Genomic DNA, 20,410 nt, shown 5'->3' with positions numbered 1-20,410 from the left:
ATGTGTGTGTCAGAGTGTGCTGACTGGACACAGCTTCCTATGTCTTGATTAATTGATGGCAGATTCAGCAGTACAAGCTCCCTTTGGTGCATAGTGTTCTCTCTGCCTGTCTGTCTCACCATGTCTGCAAAGTGTGTCAATGTTGCAATATGAAAAAAAAAAAGCACGGACATTATAAGTAGTTACAAGGGCATTAAAAAAATCTTCTTTTAGAGCTGGAGGTTCACTAGGCCCGTAGCATCTGAAACAAGGTTAAGTTCAGGTGATAAATATATACTTTGTCCTTTATGTGGGTCATCTCCTAGGGTGTGTACGAGAGAAAGACTCGCATAAGGACAGACTGGAACAATTAAGAGTTTCTAACCTTAGAAATATACAAATGCCTGCAAACACAAGGGTCCACACAGTAAAACAGCTTGACACCGAAGCATAGACAGACAAACAGCCCCAGGAGGCAGTAAAACTGTGGCACAGAGCATTACAAACCAACGAGGAGAAAGGGCAAATATGGTGGTGGGCTGGTAGGCAAACAGGGAACAGGTGAAGATGTGGATTTCAGGTGGAGACAAAACAAGCTATAAACCTAAAAGAACTGACCTGATCCAGCTGCTGTGATACCTCTATATGCTTTCTGGATGAAAATGTGGATACTTTTTGGCTCCAGACATTGTTCACACAGACTGTGGCTCAGGAGAAATAGAGCGGGTTGCCCAGCATACAGATTGATCTGAACTCATCCAGTCCACAGGTTAAAGAAGGGGAAGATATTGAATCTCCAGTTGACGCAGCCATTACTGTGTGGGTGCGTGTGATAAAAGCACCATGCACACTGAATGTCACAAAGCACCGCATAAGTACGCGTGAATCTGACTTATGAATGGTCAATAAACCTAAAACATACAAGTTCAGACTGTGAACTAAAGTCATGGTACCGGCCTCCCTACTCAATTCCGAGCATTGCAAAGAAACAGTTACTAAAATTTATCTCATCAAATCTCATCAAAACTGGAGCATAGACTTCTTGAAGGGCCTGCATTGTTGTGTGTTGGAGTTCCTACAAGAGCCTACACAGAGCGTCATCTGCATGTTGCAGCTATGGAGTGAGACCAGGAGGCAGAGTCAGAAATATGTGGAGCCTCTGGCCGTACTTGTGTCTGTGCTTTTTGAGCAAGCTTCAAGTGGCTATTCCAGGAACTGCAGTTTTTGGTATTTCTATCTTCATTTTTTAATCCCTGAAGGTTGACATTTCTTTTACAACATGTTGTGTTTGTTACTTTACTTGTTATCCTGCTTCTTTAAATCCATAGTACTACATAAACTGGTGTGGACATAGCGGTACAGTGGTAACCACTGTCACCTCACAGTGAGAAAGTTCTTGTTTCAAATTGTATGTTATGTTGTTGTTACCTCCAGGAGCTGCAGCTTCCACAGTCCAAAGACATGCAGTTGGGTTAACTGTTAACCCTAAACTGATTATGGATGAGAAGCAGATAAAATGTTTAAAGTGTATAAGGTCACAAATCAGAATAAGGCACTGTATGAATGCATGTGAAATGTGTCTTAACTCTTTTAGTATGTCTGTGAAGGTTCTCAGTCATCCAGGTCATCGTAGTCAAAGGAGCTTTGACTACATATCTGGGACTCTCCACCATTTGACCTTAGAACTGAAGAAGCTTCTCGGATGAGAGGTGAAACGTCTTCAAGCAACTTAAAGAAGTCCAGACGCTTTTCTCTGCAAGCTCCTTTGACAACTCTTTTAGTAGTCAATAAGATCACCAAAGTGTTATATAAATGCTAGTCTGTAAGTACTGTGACACAGTGTATCGAGGAAATAATATGAGGACTCCTTCAGCATCATGACAGTAAACAACTGATACAAAACATCTGGCTTGACTCACTAAAAACAAAACTTGCAACAGTCTGATCTCAACAATGACGGAAGACGTCATATCTACTCAATAATACCTGTTTAGTATCTCGTCATAGCTTTAGTTATTCATTAATTAGTATTATTGTTGTTGTTGTTGTTTATAATGAACTTTGTATAATGTGAATTCATAAATACTAACAAACAAATCTGGAGCATGTTTCTTTTGTGTGTGAACACTGGTCATTTCAATTGAGGTCAGTTTGTATTTATCTATGTATGAATTATTTATGTTAACCATTTCCTGTGCCGTAGTATTTACATTATGATTACGTTCTCTATAAAGAGATAATAAAAATACGAATTTTGAATTGTGAATAATAACGAATCAAGAGCTAATCAGTTAAGAGGTGTGAGAATATCTGAGGTAACGAACCAACGCTGTTATAGCTTACTTCTTGCACGTTGCACCGGGTAATTAAGGCGCTCTTGTTACTTACTGTTACTGTTAGTTTTTAACGTTGTTATAATGAAAAAGAAATGGAGTTTGGAAACTAGATAGACCCTCCAGTTAGCCCGGATTAGATTCATGAGCATCCCTCCTGCCCCCTCCCCCTCCCTCTCCCTCTGCATGTTCTTCCCTCGTCCTGCAGGAATAGTCTTTCCTCCTCCACCGCTGCAGCCCGGCATGTCCGCAAACTGAGAGCGTGAGCGGTGAGACACGGAGAAAGACACAAGCCAGCCTTTAAGACACACGGCTTGTATTTTGCGCCTTCCCTTTGAAGGAGAGAAGATTTTAACACCGCGACGAAGCTTTTAGAAGGGACTTGGACGAGGATCAAAAACAAGGTAAAGGATGTCCCGAGCAACCACTGGGATGTTGACGTGTGGCTTCACTGTACGGGACAGGGTGCGTGATTGGTCCGGGCACTTGGTACAAGATGCCGATGCTTCCGTCCACTGAAAAACAACAACAAAAAATAACAAAGAAACAAAAACACTGGCATGTGTGTAAGTTGTGTCCCCTGAAAAGAGTAGGGGATGCATCGCTCTAAGCTTGTAGAGTAGATAGTACATTCTGTGCACGAACTGTGGCGACATGCTGCAGATAATAATACAGTGTTAACTGCGAGGGTTCATATGGGGGGAAGGAAAAAAGGTGCAGCTAAGGAGACCGATGAAGAGGAAGGAATCCAGGAAATGATTTGAGCATCTGAGCATAAAATCGCTGACGAAAGAGCGATGCCGCAACCGTGCAGCAAGTTCTCAAGTGGATTTTTTTTAAAATTCTGCTATAGTGTGTATTGCAATGTCAGTGGGATGGTGCGAATGCTGCAGAACTTTACATGGTTGTTATGTCCTAAAAAGGGACTTAACTCAGGCTTTGAATGCTGTAGAAATGTCTTTGGGACATTATAATCTTTTGAAATGACTACAAAGTATCCACTTGTGAGCCCCTTAGCAGCAGCGTAGAGAATCATAGCTTTTTTCTTTTTAAAGTTTTAAATGAACTGCTGATTTGTTCTGAATACCTACAAATCCAATGTAAATGATTATTATAGGAATAAGACATGCAGGAAAACGCCACAGTTACCAATATACTCACACAAAAGAATCAGACGTACTATAAGAAATCAGCAGAATGCATATTAAAAGCAGTGTGGTCAATCTTTCTAAGACCCATGCAGTGACACAAATTGTGCCTAGGTTTGCTCATCTTTGACCCCGTGTTTGTTTCCCTTTGCTTCTGGGAGTTATCTCCGTGAAGACAAATCGCAGGCAGTCCAGCACTGTCAGCATAAAATGCGCAAGACAGAGCGCAGTTGTAAATTGAGGGCACAGGTGCCTCAACCAAACTCAGGACACAGTGTTATCCTGAAGGGTAACGATGTTTTAACCGCTCGAAGTTTAACTATTCCCTGTTTTATTCACATTTTGAGATGGTTTCTGTACATTTTTAGCGCAGCTAATGGAAATAAAATTCCAGAGAGCTACTAAATATGAAGATATTCTCTTTAGAGTGACTCCTTTACCAAACAGGGATCTCCGTCTGAACATCGTGTTGTGTCCGCATTGTGCCTCGTCATTTCTACCCCCACCCCAAACCCATCCCATCAAACTTGTGTAAGAATCACTGGAGTGAAACAGTGGTGTTCCTACAGTCACAGCTTGTGTATTCTGTCTCCCTGGCTGCAGGTCTGTCCCTGTAACGCGACCACTGAAGGAGGAGAACACAGAACTGCTTCATCATGAATTTTGTAATGAAAGCTGCGCTGGGAGGTGAGTAGACTGCCCGGCGTGAGGTTGATTTAACAGCACTGCAGCGTAAAGGATTTAACAGGATGCTTGGCGGCAGTAGCAGCAGTATACTGGTACTGGCCTCATAGTTATGGAGACACTGGACTGCATCCAACATCAAACTACTCTCTATAGCATCATATTTCCTCTTTGTTTTATGCCAACTGTTTTTTAAAACCTCCAAGGCTGCAACATAACTTGTTTCAATAAATGCATTCTGTTGGCCAGTGCTTCATTATTGTCAAGAACTGCTGAGTGTTTTAACCTTGTCTTTATGGCCAGCATATCAGTCTGGAACCAGGTTAAGGACCGCTGCAGATGAAATAGGACGGCGGCAGCAGCAGTGATAGATCTAGTCATATACCAATAATACGTCTGTCAAGTGAAAAAGCCGCGTATCTCCAAAATGTCACCTTCTGAGGATGGAGGCAGCCTTACTGTAGGTTGATTTTAATGCATGAGGTTTTCACATGGTTTTAATACCCAAGCAGACTCGGCTTTTCAAGTCCAACCAGTGGCACCTTTTGAGGCAAGAGAGATAGAGAAGGGCGGTTTTGCCAAGAATTAATGCTGACTTTTGTCCTTTAAAGCCTTCAGGTATTATCCCTTAGAATATTATCTCAGCTATTATTTGCCCCCTAATTAATCCTCATTATAGCTCTGTAATTCATCCTTCTCGTCAGCTATAGCTTCAAGGTGAAGGGCAGGAAAGTGGTACCAGTAGCTACAATGCAGCGGTTTCACTCATACCTGGTCAGTCGTGCATGATGTTGAGCTGTTGTCCAGGTTACAGAGATGTTAGGCAGTTACAGCTGGAGTTAAAGCATAGCCCCAACTCCTCATTGGGATGCAAAGGATGCAAGCGCTGCCTTGTTCTGCATAGCTCCTGTGCTGTGCAGCTGTGCTGTGAATTCTTAAATCAACTGCACTGCACTGGATGTAGTTTTGCTCTGCATAGGTTGGGCTGCACTCCCCCTGCAGACATTGGGAATAGATTTGACAGTGTGGGTGTTTATCTGTGTACACTGCCAGTGCAGGGGCGGGGTAGTGTGTTATATAGATGTGTGCACCTTATAAAAGATAAATTACAGTGAATGCAAAGGCCTGTCTGCGTGAACAGATCCTTGTTGTATATGTGAGAGAAAGGTGAGAGAGTAAGGATGCAGAGAGAAAGTTTGACGATTATCAGGATGGGTGTCATATTTAATATTTAATAATTATTCCTTCTGGGATGCATTGCTGTTAATGCCTTTGTATGTTACACAAGCTGTAGTTCCAGTCTGGACACAGTGACCTCTTTCCACGAAAATGTCCACAAAGTATTGACACTGCAAAACATCATTAAAGCTCCCTAAGGGGGGGTGAAAGGTTAATGAAGGAGGCAAGCCAGTTAGCCAGTTAATCAATGAGCTCAGCTATCAATCTGATGCTCAGAGCCTGAAAATCAGTAAATCAATATTTGTGAAATATTATTTAATCAATTAAGTTGGATCATTGAGTCTCCTCCGTGCTTTAGCAGTTTGAGCTATACAGTGCTTGTGGTTTCATTCCAACCAGTGACCTTTGTTATGTGTCAAACCCCTCTTTCCCTTCTCGCATTTCCCCGAGGCTTCAGTGACAGCTATGAAATTAAAAAAAGAAAAGAAACAGAATAACATGTTTTATTAATTAGCAATGTCTTACAGTGGATGTCTAATTGAGACTGAAATATGTTCAGTAATACTGGGTGGATTTCTATGACATGAGCGTAACTTAGGTACCGACTCAAGCACCAACATCAGTTCTAAATTTAATCTGTGCAGCACTGTGCTTAATGAGATATCAGGGAAAGTATCAATCAAAATGCTGACCGTGCCATAAATATCACTGTTCCTGATTTCAGTTTTGTCATCCTTTTCAACATTGTGCAGCAACACACTGCTCCCAGCCCCCCCTGCTATGTGTGGAGCTGTCAAACAATGACTTACAGGCTTAAACATATCCTATTAAATGGTCAGGATGCACAACCTGTAATGTGAAATGGTGTCAATGTAAAACCTCCAACACATATTTAGGCTAGCCTGCCTAGCATGGGATGTGGCATAGCTTGTCAGGCTAGAAATATCCTGGATGTCAAAATGGAGACTTCGACAAAAGCCTGGTCTCCATAGCACTAGACTAGAGGGAACATCTTGTGGTGCTGTTGGGGAAATATGCTTACAAGTAAGGGCGATCGTGGCTCAAGAGTTGGGAGTTCGCCTTGTAATCAGAAGGTTGTCGGTTCGAGCCCCGGCTCGGACAGTCTCGGTCGTTGTGTCCTTGGGCAAGACACTTCACCCGTTGCCTACTGGTGGTGGTCAGAGGGCCCGGTGGCGCCAGTGTCTGGCAGCCTCACCTCTGTCAGTGCGCCCCAGGGTGGCTGTGGCTATAAGCTTGCCATCACCAGTGTGTGGATGACTGGATGTGTAAAGCGCTTTGAGGTCCTTAGGATACAAATACAGGCCATTCACCATGTTGGAAGTTAAAAATGCTTTGAGTAGAACAGTGTTATATAAGAGCCAGTCCATTTACCAGAATGGATCTAGCTGAGGTATCTTGGGGATCTGATTAGAACTCCTCAACAATGTTGTCTCCGAGAGGTTGTGTAGTCATGGGCAACCTTAAGGAGACCCAGAAGCTCTGGCTTGGAAAAGCTTTGGTGTTCCCTCAGAAGAGCTGGAAAAGCTGGCTCGGGAGTGTTGACCTCTAAAATCCACACTAGCATGTATACACTGAAAAACTCCTGACAGAAACATTTATATGACCTCCATTTATTCCTGTGACTATTTCTTTTCTCCTTAAGTCAATATTCAGACAACCTTAATGAGACAATTTAAACAATCTGCAGAAAGGTAGCTTGCTGAGAGACAGAAAACAGAATAAATCAAGCAGCATTTCTTCATTTCTACAGCATTCGTTTCCATCCAGTGATGATTTTTTTTTACCTGTTTTTGGATTTGCTATCCTGCCACTGAGTGTTTTGCTGAGTATGTTTGGCGATGTGCGGATGAGAGTCTGTGTGACAGAGGATGCTGCCAGTGCATTAAGTAATCCTCCAAGGCTTCTTTAGTTACAGATACTTGAAAGAAAACAGAGCGATGTTTAACTGTGATGATTCAGCAGGACTAAGATCCAAAGCTTGAAGAGTGCTGGGTAGTTTGCTGCATTTGCCACAATCGACACCGCTGGTCACGCGACTCCCAGACATATTATTTTTCCTCACACAACAACTAAAAAAAAAAAAAATGAAAACCTACCAACGTATTTTTATACTGTTGCTGTGTGCAAGCTGCAGAAAGCTCCTAGATGGGATATACAAACAGTGTAACTGAAAAATTTGTAGGCACCTGCTTGGTGATGCAGACATTTTAAAATACAATGAAACTTCTTTTGTTTTTATAAATTTCCGTCTTACTGAGAAGCAAAAGAAATGCAAAGAAAAGAACAAGATGTAATGAGATGAAACAAGTATTTTAATCCAACTTAAGGAACTTCTCAGAGTAAAATGGCATGCACGGATGGGCACATACAGATGAGGGGTGCTTACAACCACTTGAACAGGTATGTTTAGGCATGTTTATCTCATTTAAAAAAATTATTAAATTAAATTAAATTATACAGTACCTTGAGCTTCTTGGACTACAGTTTAAAAGCCCACAGCATCCTAAAAATCTCCATTATGGAAACAAAAAATTATGCAGTTAGATTAGATTTTATTATTATGATTCATCCGTGAAGATCTGTTGCTAGTTCTGAGCTATGGTACAGAGTAATGCATCTTAAAATTCCAGATTCACTTTTGTCTCCTTGTTAAGTGATTGCTTCGACCTCTGAATGCTTGGGTGCTGACTTGGCACCTCCTGACTCCTAACTAAAAGTTGAAGTTAGTTTGACAGAATGGGAAGCTGTTAAATGCGCTAGTCATTTAGTCCCAAGGTCTGGAGCTCAATCAAACTCTGAAGGCCTCAGGCAACAGCAGTGACACCATGACTGCTGCATCTGCAGAAAAGTCAGAAGTGCAATCGTCTAGTCAATAGTCACATTTAATTACTCATTTAACGCACGTTAACGCAAGTTTTATATTTTTTCCATTTGTTCAACAATTTCTTCAGCTATGGGAAGGTTAGATGTGCCAAGAAGATTGTCTTTACACAGAAGTTTGCAATGCGTGTACACTAGAGTTTATGTGTTTGTCTGTTGGTGGCACCAAATGTGCAAAACACAGTCATGAAACTTTACAGGTGTGAAGTTCAAGTACACCTGAAGGCCAGCTTTAAAGATCTGTTTAGGGGGACTTTGCAGTAGGACAGTAGACAGCTAATTGAATCGGCACAGTGGAATAATTATTGATATTGATATAATCATATTGATATAATCATCAATATGACACCCAAAGAATAAAAGGCAGGAATTAGAAATTAAATAGAGTGCATGCTTAATATTGAGTATTTTGTTTTATTTGTCAGATGTTGTGAATGATATGGAGACTTGCATGTGAAACCAATGAACAGAAAGCTGACCTTTGTTTGGGTGAAGATCAAAGTCCATGAATGGCAAAAGTCCATGAACAGGTGGTAAAACATAATGTAAGACTGACTAGAAACACAGAGGAGGTTAAACAGATGCTCTCACAAAGGAGAAAAGAACAGTCTGGGCCTATATACTCAAAATGGGAAAAGAGGCAAGGGGAGGTTAAAAAATAAATAAATAAAAGCGCAAGGAACATATGACTTTCAAAGTAACACAGGAGGTAACCAAACAGGAAATCGCCAATAGTGGTGAAAATTTTTACAATAACCCATAGAGAACTCAGGGGGGATAAACAAGGTAAGACTGAAAAATAAAACCAAATAAAAAAGATTTCAAGAACAAAGAAACTAAACACTGAGGCATGACAATTATATGGAAAAACCAGAAGGCCATAGACTAATGAAAACAATGAAAATCAAACTATAACCAAAAGCTGGAGCTAAGAAATCAGACTCAGTCCCAAACTTGAAATGCTTGGTCAAAGACCTGAGACCATAACATGAATAATGTCTCATAATTAAATACACACAGTTCCTTCATCATTAAATTAAAAGATCAGTATGCCAGCATAGCTGAATCGCTCATTTCTGCTGTTGTCTGGAAACCATTAAGGCTAGATACCATCGTCTGACCCATGAGCACCCAGTAATAATTTCTTCACCACATATCTGGTAGTTCCTGCTGCAGTAAAAGACTCCAAGACCACATTTTACCATGATCAAACACGCTTACACACAGACTGCTAACTGTTGGCTAAAAACTACAAAGAATTTACCGCTTCAGCAAATTAGTGTTCTACATATTGTAAACAAAATGGGAACATGCTAGTTTTTCCTGGTAAAAATATGAAACCCCATCGTTTCTCTGCTGTAATAATATTTAGTTATTTACTCTAACACATAAATGCGATCATAAGACATTTTCATTAGTTAAGTCTGACAAAACTGTGTTATTTGAGGTGGAATGAACAGAAGAGACACCTTGAGATTTTGCTTGCTCACCCCATCGCCTCAAAGTAGAGATAATCACATTTAGCAAGCTTCTAATATGATTGGCAAAGGGAGTGAGGCCGTCATTACTTGATTGGTGTGGAGGTCTACAGCTGGCACCCACACATAATTTTCCCATTTTCTTCTTGTGTTAACTCCAAGAAATCAAATCATTTGCAAAAGTGACCTTGAGCTTTTGCTAGAGTGCAAGGTGTGCGTGACTGCATGTCTGTTTGGTACATCCAGATTCAACAACTAAATTATTCAACCGTATAAGGCATGATTAGTGAAAGAGAGAGACGGGGGAGGGGTTCTGAGAAAGGCAAATTCACAGAAAGTATCACTTTTCGAATTCATAGCCTGACGATTGTTACATGCTGCTGCAGCATTTTTATTACTAATACCATTTTTCCTGTGCTGAAATGGCCATGTACCTTCAGAACGAATCTCAAGTCTTGCTTAGAAGACAGCTCATAAGCTCAACTGCTTGTTAACGCAGCTATCTAATCAGCCAATCACATGGCAGCAATTCAGTACGTTCAGGCTTGTGGAAATTTTCAAGACGACCTGCCAAAGTTGAAATCAAGCACCAGAATAAAAAGAAGACTGACAGAACGATAATGAAAGTCTGTGTATTTCAGAAACTGCTGATCTGCTGGGATTTTCCAGCACAACCATCTCTGATTTACAGACAATGGTCTGAAAAAGAAGACAATATCCAGTGAGTGGTAGAGGAGATGTTAGACTGCTTTAAACTGATAGGAGGGCAACAGTAACTCAAATAACCACCTTAAAACGAAGGAATGCAGGAGAACACACATGTTGAACAGTGAACAAGACGACACCGGCTGCCAGTCCTGACATCTAAAAACAGGAAACTGAGAGTAGAGTTTGCATGGGCTAACCAAAATTAGAAAATTGAAGATTGCTCACCCCATCTTCACTTTAGCTGCAACGGTCAGGCTGCTGTTGGTGTAATGGGGTGGAGATGCTTCCTTGGGACACTTTTGGGAGAGGAATATAAGCTGGCATTAAAGCTGCTACCAATTAGTAGGCAAAAAAAAAAAAATCAAAATCACAGTTAACATGCTCCCCACCATCTCCTCCACCGTCTCACAAAGCTGTTATTGAGACAATGACTTATATCCCAAAGGCCAAACTTGCTGGAAATCTTTACAGCACACTTGTGAACTTTCTCGCCACACACTGGGCTTAGAGGGGATTTGCCCGAGAACTTTGAGTGGGAAAAGAGAGATAAGTACTGTTTATCTGATTCTGTCAAAAGTTGAAACTCTGTGAGAGTTAGCTAAGGTTAGTCTTCTTTGCCACTTTCCCTCAAGACTTTGGATTTAACAAAGATTTACTGAAGAACTTTCAGAAGGAAGGGATTAAAGAAATGACACTTCTTATTAAGCAGGAAATGCCCAAACATGGAGGAAAGAAATCATAGTATATTAATTAAAAAGAGAGGTGATACAGGAAATGACTTAAAATGTTGTACTTGGATTATCTTGGAATTGTATTTTCGATGTGGTCAGTAGCAAGATTATCTACAATATCCAGTGGCACAGCAGGGCATGTCTATGTCTGTTATGGATAAAGTGGCTGATATTACTGATTTTAATTGAAAAACATAGCTCACCACAGCTTTGTGATAAGAGCAAGCTAAATAAATTTACTTTGGTTTAAAAGGGCGTTAATGTATCTGTGGCAAATGGCTTACAAAACAACAGCCAGACTCATTGTTCAGTTTTAAAGCTATCGTCCTTTATTCTATTTGAACAAATATGATCTGAATGCACAAATAGGATTTTGTGAAACCAGACCAAGTTTATTTTGGTTTGATTTAGTGTTGTTAAAATAAGAGCTGAGGGCCCTTTTCACCGTGTTTTCCTAGGGAATTATTTGACAGTGAGGCTCAGCTAGTTGTGAGTCATTGCATTACTGACGGGATTCAGCGGCATTGTTTACACAGCTTCTGCTGGAAATATTCCAGATCTGGGCCATAAGCTGATCTTGAAGTCCATGTTTATCTGGGATTTTCTGACACTGACAGTATCGATTCATGTAAACATTTATTTCAGTTTCCATAGTTTCGCATAGTGCAGTGCCTTTTTCCTGACTAAACCAGTGGTCAAAGAATAGTGGTGTTTATTAGTAATCATTGTCTGGGCTGGTAACATTCAAAATTTTTTAACTTAATACAGCAGGTTCTCTACTAATTGGAAGGTCGGTTGATCCCTAGTTCCTCCAATCTATGTGGTGAAGCATCCTTGGGAAAGATACGGAACCTCGAGTTACCACCAATGCATCCATTTGAGTGTGTGTGTGAATGTTAGATAAAAGTACTATATATCTATAACTGCTAGTCCATTTAACATTTAAATGGCACCTTTTCTCAGCACATATGAAAGCAATACAATGTTTATCATCGTGTGAACATGTGTGCACATTTATCACTTGCATTCAAAGACATATAAAAAGAAATTGCATAACCATGCAAAACCTCATGTTTGACCATATATGTTGACAACTAAGGACTTTAGCTGTAACCTGCCTCTCTTTCACTGTCTGATACAGATGCAGACTTGAAAGGAGCAAGTATAGCATGCCAGATGTTGCTGTGTTGGCTTCTATGTGCTGCTCATCCAATGCTGATGCAGCTAATACCTCACTTTACCTTGTATTTCTTTCCTTCCCTCTGAATTTATTCTCTTTAATAAAGAGATTCTGACTTTCTCTGTCCTTTTCAGTTTAATACAAGTGGCTCATTAATGCTGTTGATAAATTGCTTTAAATGCTGAAAAAAGTGCTGCTATTGCAATGCTTAAAATCTTGGTCGAGAATAAACTCACTGCTGGTTGGGTGTGGATAAGCAGGGAACACAGATATGGAGTGAAACTAACTTGCATGAACATAATTTGTATTGATGGAAAAAGAAATAGAAGAAATTCAGTTTGGATTGTTTTTATTCTCATTGAATGATAGAACTGAAGGAATTTGGAGTATGAACTTTTTCAGCCTCTGCGGTGGGAAAAAGGTCTGAGAACCACTGAGCTTGTTAATAATTGTAGCTTTGCTGCTCTACACTTCCCATACAACACCTGTTCAAACTGTCTTGAGATTACAGTCTTCTTTCCTAGCCCCTGGGCTAGAGCTATTACTAGTTCTCCAGTTGTCAATCCCTTATTTTTGCAAGCCTAGCAAAGTATAAGCGGGTGAAACCAGCCGTAGGTGGTGTAGCTCCAGGGTTAGAAAACTTTTCCTCCCTGTTATAGATTTTATTTTTATGTTTTTTTAACATTAGAACATTAATGTGTTCCATTTCATGCACGAGTTGGAGCTTATTCCGTTGAGTGTACTTTTTTACATAAGCACTGGCACAGTATGTGTTTGCAACCTGAGCTGTCAGAGTCTTACTGTTGTTTTAAGTCTTCTTCCTTTGTAATAAAGTCTCTGAGAAGCTGTGGAGCCCCAGAGCCTTAGAAATAGCCTTGTAACATTTCTAAGACTGATGTCTTTCAATCGCCCTCTTCCTCATTGTGTCTGGAGAGCTTTAGATTTTGATATTGTGTTCTTCTAGGCGATCTTTCAGCATACTTAAGTGTAGCCACGGCCCTTTAGCTGAGGTCCTGTTTTGAAGCCTTATTGTGAGCTTTTTTACCGTCACCATCCTGTTTAGTTAAATCACGAGTGAGAAGTGGATCTGACTAAGAAAATGAGGACACTCAATACGCTTAAGTTAGCATCTTGTCAGTTAAAGTAGTTCTGTGCTAAATCGTACCCTATTTCCATTTTAGGACTATAAGTTGTAAATTATATGTGCTATAATGTGTATAATCTGTTGTATTAAATGTGACTTAAAATAAAAAATGTGACTTTTTAAATGTATTTTTATTGAGGTTATAGATCAAATGAGCTGTAGGGCCTTTATTACAATTAGAATTTTTGCAAAAAAAAATTTATAATTTGGGGGTTAACTAAGAGGGCAAATAAGCCTACTTCTCCATACAAGCTGTAATGATTCAATGTTACGAGTGTTGTCCCGCAGTTTTACTATTAGTCTGTTCTAACAAAGCCCAGATAACCTTTTTTGCTTATGGAAATACAGGCATCCTTTAAAACTTGTGTTTTGTGACTACTCAGGTTGCTTTTTTTTATGCTAAATTCTGTTTGAATATTTGATGCAATTTATTTTGAGATGTGAGCAGAAAAACTGGTGTCATTTGTGTTTTGTTAATTACCCAACACAAAAATGTGTTTTTCGTTTTCTGTCCTTCAGCACCCTTGTGCTCGCCCATTGCCAACTCATCTTTTCTCGTCTTCTGCCTTAGATGTCTTTTATCTCTCTCTACATTTTGCTACAGTTTGTTTTTATTATGCTGATGAATCAGAAAAACTAACAGCACCAGGGGAAGACTGAAGGAGTAGTCAGTCTTGTGCCTTGGTTGCTTGATTTTTCTCGTCCGACGTCCTTGCCCGCCTCTTACCTTTTCAATCCCACTCTTCGTTCTAACCTCACTCTCTCGTTTACTTCACTGTTTTCTAACACAACTTATTCCTTCATTGAGCACTTTCTCCATATTGCTTCCTTTCCAACTTTCCCTCTCTCTGTGTCACACTGTAACTTCACATGAACTGTTGGATAATCCCACTAACTGGAACACTTCAACAAATTGGACGATTATTTTTGACAGATTCTCTCCTTCTCATCACACTCTTCTTGCTTCCCTTCTTGTTGTGTCAAAATGTTCGGATGTAGACTGCCTTGATATCCTAGATTCCTTATTCTCCAGTTCTTCTTTCCGCCTCTTCGCTACTTATCTCCTCCCGTCTTTGCCAAGATTCTTCAGACCACTGGTTTTTCTCCTAATCTTTTATATCATGATGCTTGATGACTGTTTCTACTGTTTTCTATTGTTCGTGTTTGCAGAAGTCAACATTTTCTGTACTGAAATCAGGAGGTATTATTTTATTAGATGTATAACTCTGACAGGCACAGGAAGCAGATTTGTGCAAAGCATATTCAAAGGCTTATGCCTTGTAGATTAATATACAGAACTGTGTACTCTCTGAAATCTGTCACCATTCTTTCATCCTGTGTCATACTGATTATACTGTTAGTCTCATGAGTACGTCTTTTTTTCCTGTTTGCTTCTGATTGTTGCAGAAACAGCGTATTGCCGTGTCATCTGGCAAATAACTGTATACATCAACAGTGTGCTATGCAAAAACCGTTTGATCCATAGCCTATCTGATATCATCTATGTTCCTCAAATTCCACATTGAGACTTATTAGGACTGCAGCCATTACTGGGGTCACTAACATTTAAACTACTTAGTTAATGCAGAATTCCATTCAGTTCAGTTATATTTACATAGCACTAACTCAGTGTGCTTTATATTGCAAGGTAAGGACTCAACCATCAGGCATTTACCTGGCAGCAACACTCGGCAACAGTGGGACAAAAGAACTCCTTTTCAACATGAAGATTCCCAGCACAACCAAACTCATCAGGGACAGGTTATGGGATGAGGGGAAAGAGAAGAGGGAAAAAAAGGAGAGCATAGAGACACAAGGACAAAACACAAACTGTGGGAGAAAAGACTGCATTTCATGGCGTTTACTAGCTGAAGGAAGTCATTTTCAGTGCATCATGGGTCATCTTCCAGCAGCATAAGGCAGATTAACAAAGGGATAGGTCAGCATCACCTGCTGTAGCCCTCACTATGTGCTTCTTCAAAAGGAAAAATAGAAAAATTGTAATCCTGCTTTTACGAGTAGAGAGCGTGTCTGTTTCCCAAATACAAGCTGGGAGATGGTTCCATAGGAGAGCGGTCAGATAACCTAAGACTCTGCCTCCTGTTTTACTTTTAAAACTCTAGGAACCACAAGCAAACATGCTGTGTGGGAGCCAAATGCTCTGTTTAAATAATGTGATTCTATGAGGTTTCTATGTTGTTTGACTTTTTTTTAAAACTTTGTATATCAGGAGAAGTTTATTACATTCAATTCAAGATTTTTAGGGGCAAAAACAATAATCCCAGCTTTGTTTTATTTTAGAAGTGAAAGGTTATAGGTCATCCAGACCTTTGTGTCTTTAAGACATCCATTCACGTGAAGTATTCATTTTTCTGCCTTTTTAGATAATAACAGCTGGGTATCATCTGCATAATAGTGAACATGTATCCAGTGTTTTATGATAACATGACTTCAGGGAAGCATGTTTAATATAAAATCCATTGCTTTCAGCACAGAGCTCTGTGGACGACTGGAATTTAGAAGGAAAGGGCAAATTCAGCTATGTTTTAATTGCCACCAGTCGTCAATATTTGCTTTTTTTTTATTTTTAAAAGGCTTTTAATGATCTCATCTACAAGGAACTTGCAAATGCCTTTCCAGCAATATTAAATAGGGTCCAGCATAAGGTTCTATTTTGCTGCCTTTTTTGGTATACTTTGCTGTCCATTTCATCAAAATGTGTCTCAGTTTTGTATGAGTCAGATGATTGTTGGGACCAGATCATCTGCACTGGTCTTTTAAATAGGCTTTGCCTGATATGTTTTGGTTTCATTTCCCAAAATCAAGCAAAATGGGCCACACTGTGAGTTCTGAATTAATAACCAAGTGTTACCAGCAGAGGGTGAACATCATGGTCAATGCAGACATCCATTTCCCTCTATTTTATTGTGACACGACATGTGAGGGCACCAACTATAAACACATGTTCCCCAAATGGACTGTGAAACAGTATCTGGTTGGAATTAGAATAGAAGAATCAGAGAGCCAACAAAGAGCAATGACAATAAAGCGAAATTATGGGTGCTCCACGGCAACTGTGCAGGACTAAAAAAAATACAAATAGTAAAGACATCAGGAATAATTTCAGTCAGTTGTGGGTAACTGAAGACACTACAGTAGAGTACTTGTTTTTATTGGGTGCCCTTGTAATGCAGTGTTTGCATTCAACAAAGTGGATGGCATGCTAGATTAATAAGAAGAACTGTGGTGTCCAAAGCTAATCATGAGAAAAGGTAAGCCCTTGCTTTTGTGGTGTAGCTGGAAGTACCACATTTTAATTTAAACCATGCTTGTAACTAACTCAGGCAGCAAAGGAGCTGTGCTAAAACAATCTTTGAAATCAGCTTGTAAACATATTAGAGGTGCCATTAATAACTGCTCAGACAGTATCTGTTTAAGAAAATCAAATAGTGAGTGAAAAGGGCCAACAAAAGACCAAAAACGGAAATGTTTTTGCATTTGATGTCAAATAGCATTGGATACTGGCAGATAATAATAGCTCTAAGGTGAAATGCTGAAGGTTGTACCTGTGTTTGTGAAATACATCTGCCTCTATTTCATTCAGTCAGTTTATCTGCTTGTCATCTCGTGTCTCGCAAACTAATTTGACAGCTCAATCTTGAAAGCCTGCTGGAGCAGTTGTTGTGTCTAATGTGTTTCTTTTTTGTTTCGTGTCTCTCAGGAGGCCCTCCTGATGTTGGCAAAATGCTTGGTGGGGAGGAAAAGGAAGAGGACCCTGATGCAGCGAAAAAAGAGGAGGAGAGACAGGAGGCACTGAGGCAGCAGGAGGAGGAGAGGAAGGACAAATATGCCAAGATGGAGGCTGAGAGGGAATCGATGAGACAAGGCATCAGAGATAAGGTATAATGAAAAAAATGGATTTTGCTCTGTGGCTAGCTAAGGTAGTCATAAAGTAAAATTTACAGTTTTCAACCCAACAAACAGAACTATAGTAAGTCAGTCAGTCTTGTAAGGAAAACAACCACCAAAACAAAGACAATAAAGAAACAATTAATGTAGAATTAAATAATGTCATACAATGAGCACTGCTTACTGCGCGAGAGATGCATATGGGCAAAAAACTTGGATTTTTAGAAGCCATTCTCTCTTTTGTTTTTCACGTACCTTCTAAAGGCTTCTCATCTTGGTGGCTTGACAGCACAACTGTTTATTTATATATATATTAAAAACTTGTTTAAAATAGACTACCGTGACATTGTTGTGCTTGCTTTGTGCTATTTTTAAAGCTCTCGTACCCATGAAATAGATCAGTAGATCAGGAAGGAGCTGTAGAGAAGTAAAAAGCTGTTGAAAAATGAGATGAGATTAGATTGATTTAGAAACAGTAATGGTAGCCAGGATACAATTGAAGCTACATATACATTATTAGGCCATTATTTGGACGTTTGTCTTTGTTCCATGATTACACACTGTATTTCTTTTATACAAACTAGTCAGGGCTGTAGAGACGCTGAAACTGCAGTGGCTGCAGTGTAACCACTTCACTGCAGTGTGAAAGGCAGGCAGTCTGTGGGTGGGACAGGTCTGAAGGGAATAGCCCACTGTGAATCAGCGGGTTGAAAAGCAGCACTCCTCCCTTGGTTCGTCACCTCGTCTATACTTCTTAAGTTCTCCCGGAGGAAAACAAAGAGTGAGGAACAGCTCCTAAAGTGCTTGTCACCAAAAGGATACTGTCAGTTTCCTCCACAGCTTCATTCCTTTGTGCCAGATTGTGTGAAAAATGCCCACACTATGTCCATGTCCTTGCTGGAGCATGGCAAAGCTAGCAGTGTCACATGCATAGCTGCTTTATTTTATGATTACCAAATTACTTGACTGACATTTGTCAACCAGAAATGGCATCTTACAAATGTAGTGTGTAGGCGTCTATAAAAATGTGATTCACAAGAAGCACTCACTCTTTAAAAAGCTGGCTGACAGCGCAATAATACTTCTTTTTCCATGATGTTTTGATTGAAACATGTTTTTTTTTTAAATGGATGCTTTTTTTTTCTTTGTGTGCTTTTGTCAAATACAAATTTGCAATGTATTTTTTGTCTGAGCTCTTATCAGCAAACTTGTGTTTCTGTTTCAACTCTAGTATGGCTTGAAAAAGCGTGAAGAGGCCGAGGCTGAGGCAGCAGCTGCCCAAGAAGAGTCTGCAGCGGGCAGCTTGACTAGACCTAAGAAGGCTGTGCCAGCTGGCTGTGGTGATGAGGAGGAGGAAGAAAGCATCATGGACACAGTGATGAAATACCTGCCAGGCCCACTGCAAGACATGCTCAAGAAGTAAGCTAGGTAGCTAGCTAACACTATCTAGCTTAGTTCACAGGCTACAGTTACTTTAATTTAGTTTTTCTCATTTTTCAAACACATCTAAACAAATAACATGAAGTTACATTTTGGCAAGGTGTTATGTTGTTTGGCAAGTCAAGGTTTTGTGATGAAGAAATGCACCAACAGTGTGAACTGCAGCCATTGGACTAAGCTAGGCTGGCTTACCGGCCATGTGAACGTTAGTTATGTTAGAAAGCTAACAGCAAGCAGAGGGCAAAGACAAATCTTAGACGGTTTATCCTTCTAGTCTGAGAAGTTTTAAACTCCCTTTTCTGTCCCCTGCAAGGGATGCAAAAGCTTTCTTGCACCACTGGAAAATAATACCCTTGTACACCATATTCATTCAGTTTGTACATAAATAAGGCAGTGCATAACAACCCTCCATGTGGGCAAAAAAACAATCAAAAATATTATATATTAAAAATATTATTCTGTATGTCTGTCTTTAAAAGAAAAAAAGTAATAACTTGATAAGCCATATTTTAAAAAGGAACTTTAAAGACTACTCTTGTGTGCTCCTAAAGCTCGTTTTATGTTCAGCCTTGTCTAAAATTAATGTGAAACCTTTTGCACACAATGTTAAAATCTCTGTAAAACCTGTCGTCTACTTTCCCCACACACTCCCACAATGCCCTTCATGTAGTATAGTGTTTAAAATGTTTCCATTCTCACATTCTGTGTCTCTTCACGTCCTGCATGCCATTTGTCTGTAAGAGTTAGTCGTGTGAATATGTGCTCCCATCATCTCGGTCTCCTTTTATCCTCTTTGTTATCATGCAAAAAATAATATGGCAATAACACCTGAGTTTGACTGTGTTTTCATGTCTATATAGCCGTTAATATTATTAGTAATAAAAAGAAATATATATATATATATATATAAATAAATATGTATGCTTTCAGGAAGTTTAATTTACATGTTTGCAGGGTTTTTCTTTTTTTATTTTATTGTTTTGATGAAGAATGACTGCTTGGCTGTTCATATAATAGCCAAAAACCTTAAGCTTTCAGCCATAAAACCAGAATTTACAGTATATATACTATTACCATCAGGATCACTTAAAAGGGAAAGAATAATAACAAAACAGTGTGAATAAAAAAAAATGTGTTTTTGAATAAGCAGCGTTGAGCCGAGAGTGAATTATAAGACCAGGTTTCGCATTATACAATGATTTGTGAGAAAAAGACCGCCTTCCCTCGATACGCACAGACACACAGTGAATACTGCAGTTTGCCTTCTAATTTAGCTACACAGAAAAAAGCTGGTGTGTTTTCAAAGACGATTTAAAGTGATGCTTGATTCAGTTTCTTATTGTTGGCTTAGATATGATGATGGTCCAATGAGGTTGCCATGAGCAATAAAGGTTTATCATGTATGTTTCTGCCTGAGATTCAATAAAAACTTAAAACCTTGTTCACACATAAAAGTGTGTCGCTGTCTTATTTGTGATATTCCATATTTAAATCATGATGTAAGTTGCACTTTACAGTCTCAGTATACATGCAGTATTTGTTAGATTGGAACAATTAAGACGTTCTGCACGGTACAATAATAGAATATAAATATGT

General features: G+C 39.6%; 1 protein-coding gene across 1 annotated transcript; it reads left to right on the top strand.

The window, feature by feature from the left end:
• The first annotated feature begins 2,513 nt into the window (after positions 1-2,513).
• On the top strand, positions 2,514-19,464 carry cplx2a (complexin 2a). The gene is made up of 4 exons (XM_085410314.1): positions 2,514-2,716; positions 4,064-4,147; positions 17,187-17,365; positions 18,606-19,464. The coding sequence occupies exons 2-4, from the start codon at positions 4,117-4,119 to the stop codon at positions 18,795-18,797; spliced, it is 402 nt and encodes a 133-aa protein (XP_085266440.1). The 5' UTR covers positions 2,514-2,716; positions 4,064-4,116; the 3' UTR covers positions 18,798-19,464.
• The last annotated feature ends 946 nt before the right edge of the window (positions 19,465-20,410 follow it).

The sequence above is a fragment of the Rhamphochromis longiceps genome, linkage group LG6 (genome assembly GCF_057381845.1).
Source record: "Rhamphochromis longiceps isolate RC_006_pf linkage group LG6, R_longiceps_female_GT1.1, whole genome shotgun sequence".
Taxonomy (NCBI): domain Eukaryota; kingdom Metazoa; phylum Chordata; class Actinopteri; order Cichliformes; family Cichlidae; genus Rhamphochromis; species Rhamphochromis longiceps.
Note: the sequence above shows the minus strand (reverse complement) of the source record. Positions and strands in the feature narration are given on the sequence as shown.

Coding starts and splice junctions, on each gene's coding strand:
- cplx2a (XM_085410314.1), top strand. CDS start 4,117: ATGAATTTTGTAATGAAAGCTGCGCTGGGAG. Junction 4,148..17,186: donor AATGAAAGCTGCGCTGGGAG/GTGAGTAGACTG, acceptor CGTGTCTCTCAG/GAGGCCCTCCTGATGTTGGC. Junction 17,366..18,605: donor GACAAGGCATCAGAGATAAG/GTATAATGAAAA, acceptor TTTCAACTCTAG/TATGGCTTGAAAAAGCGTGA.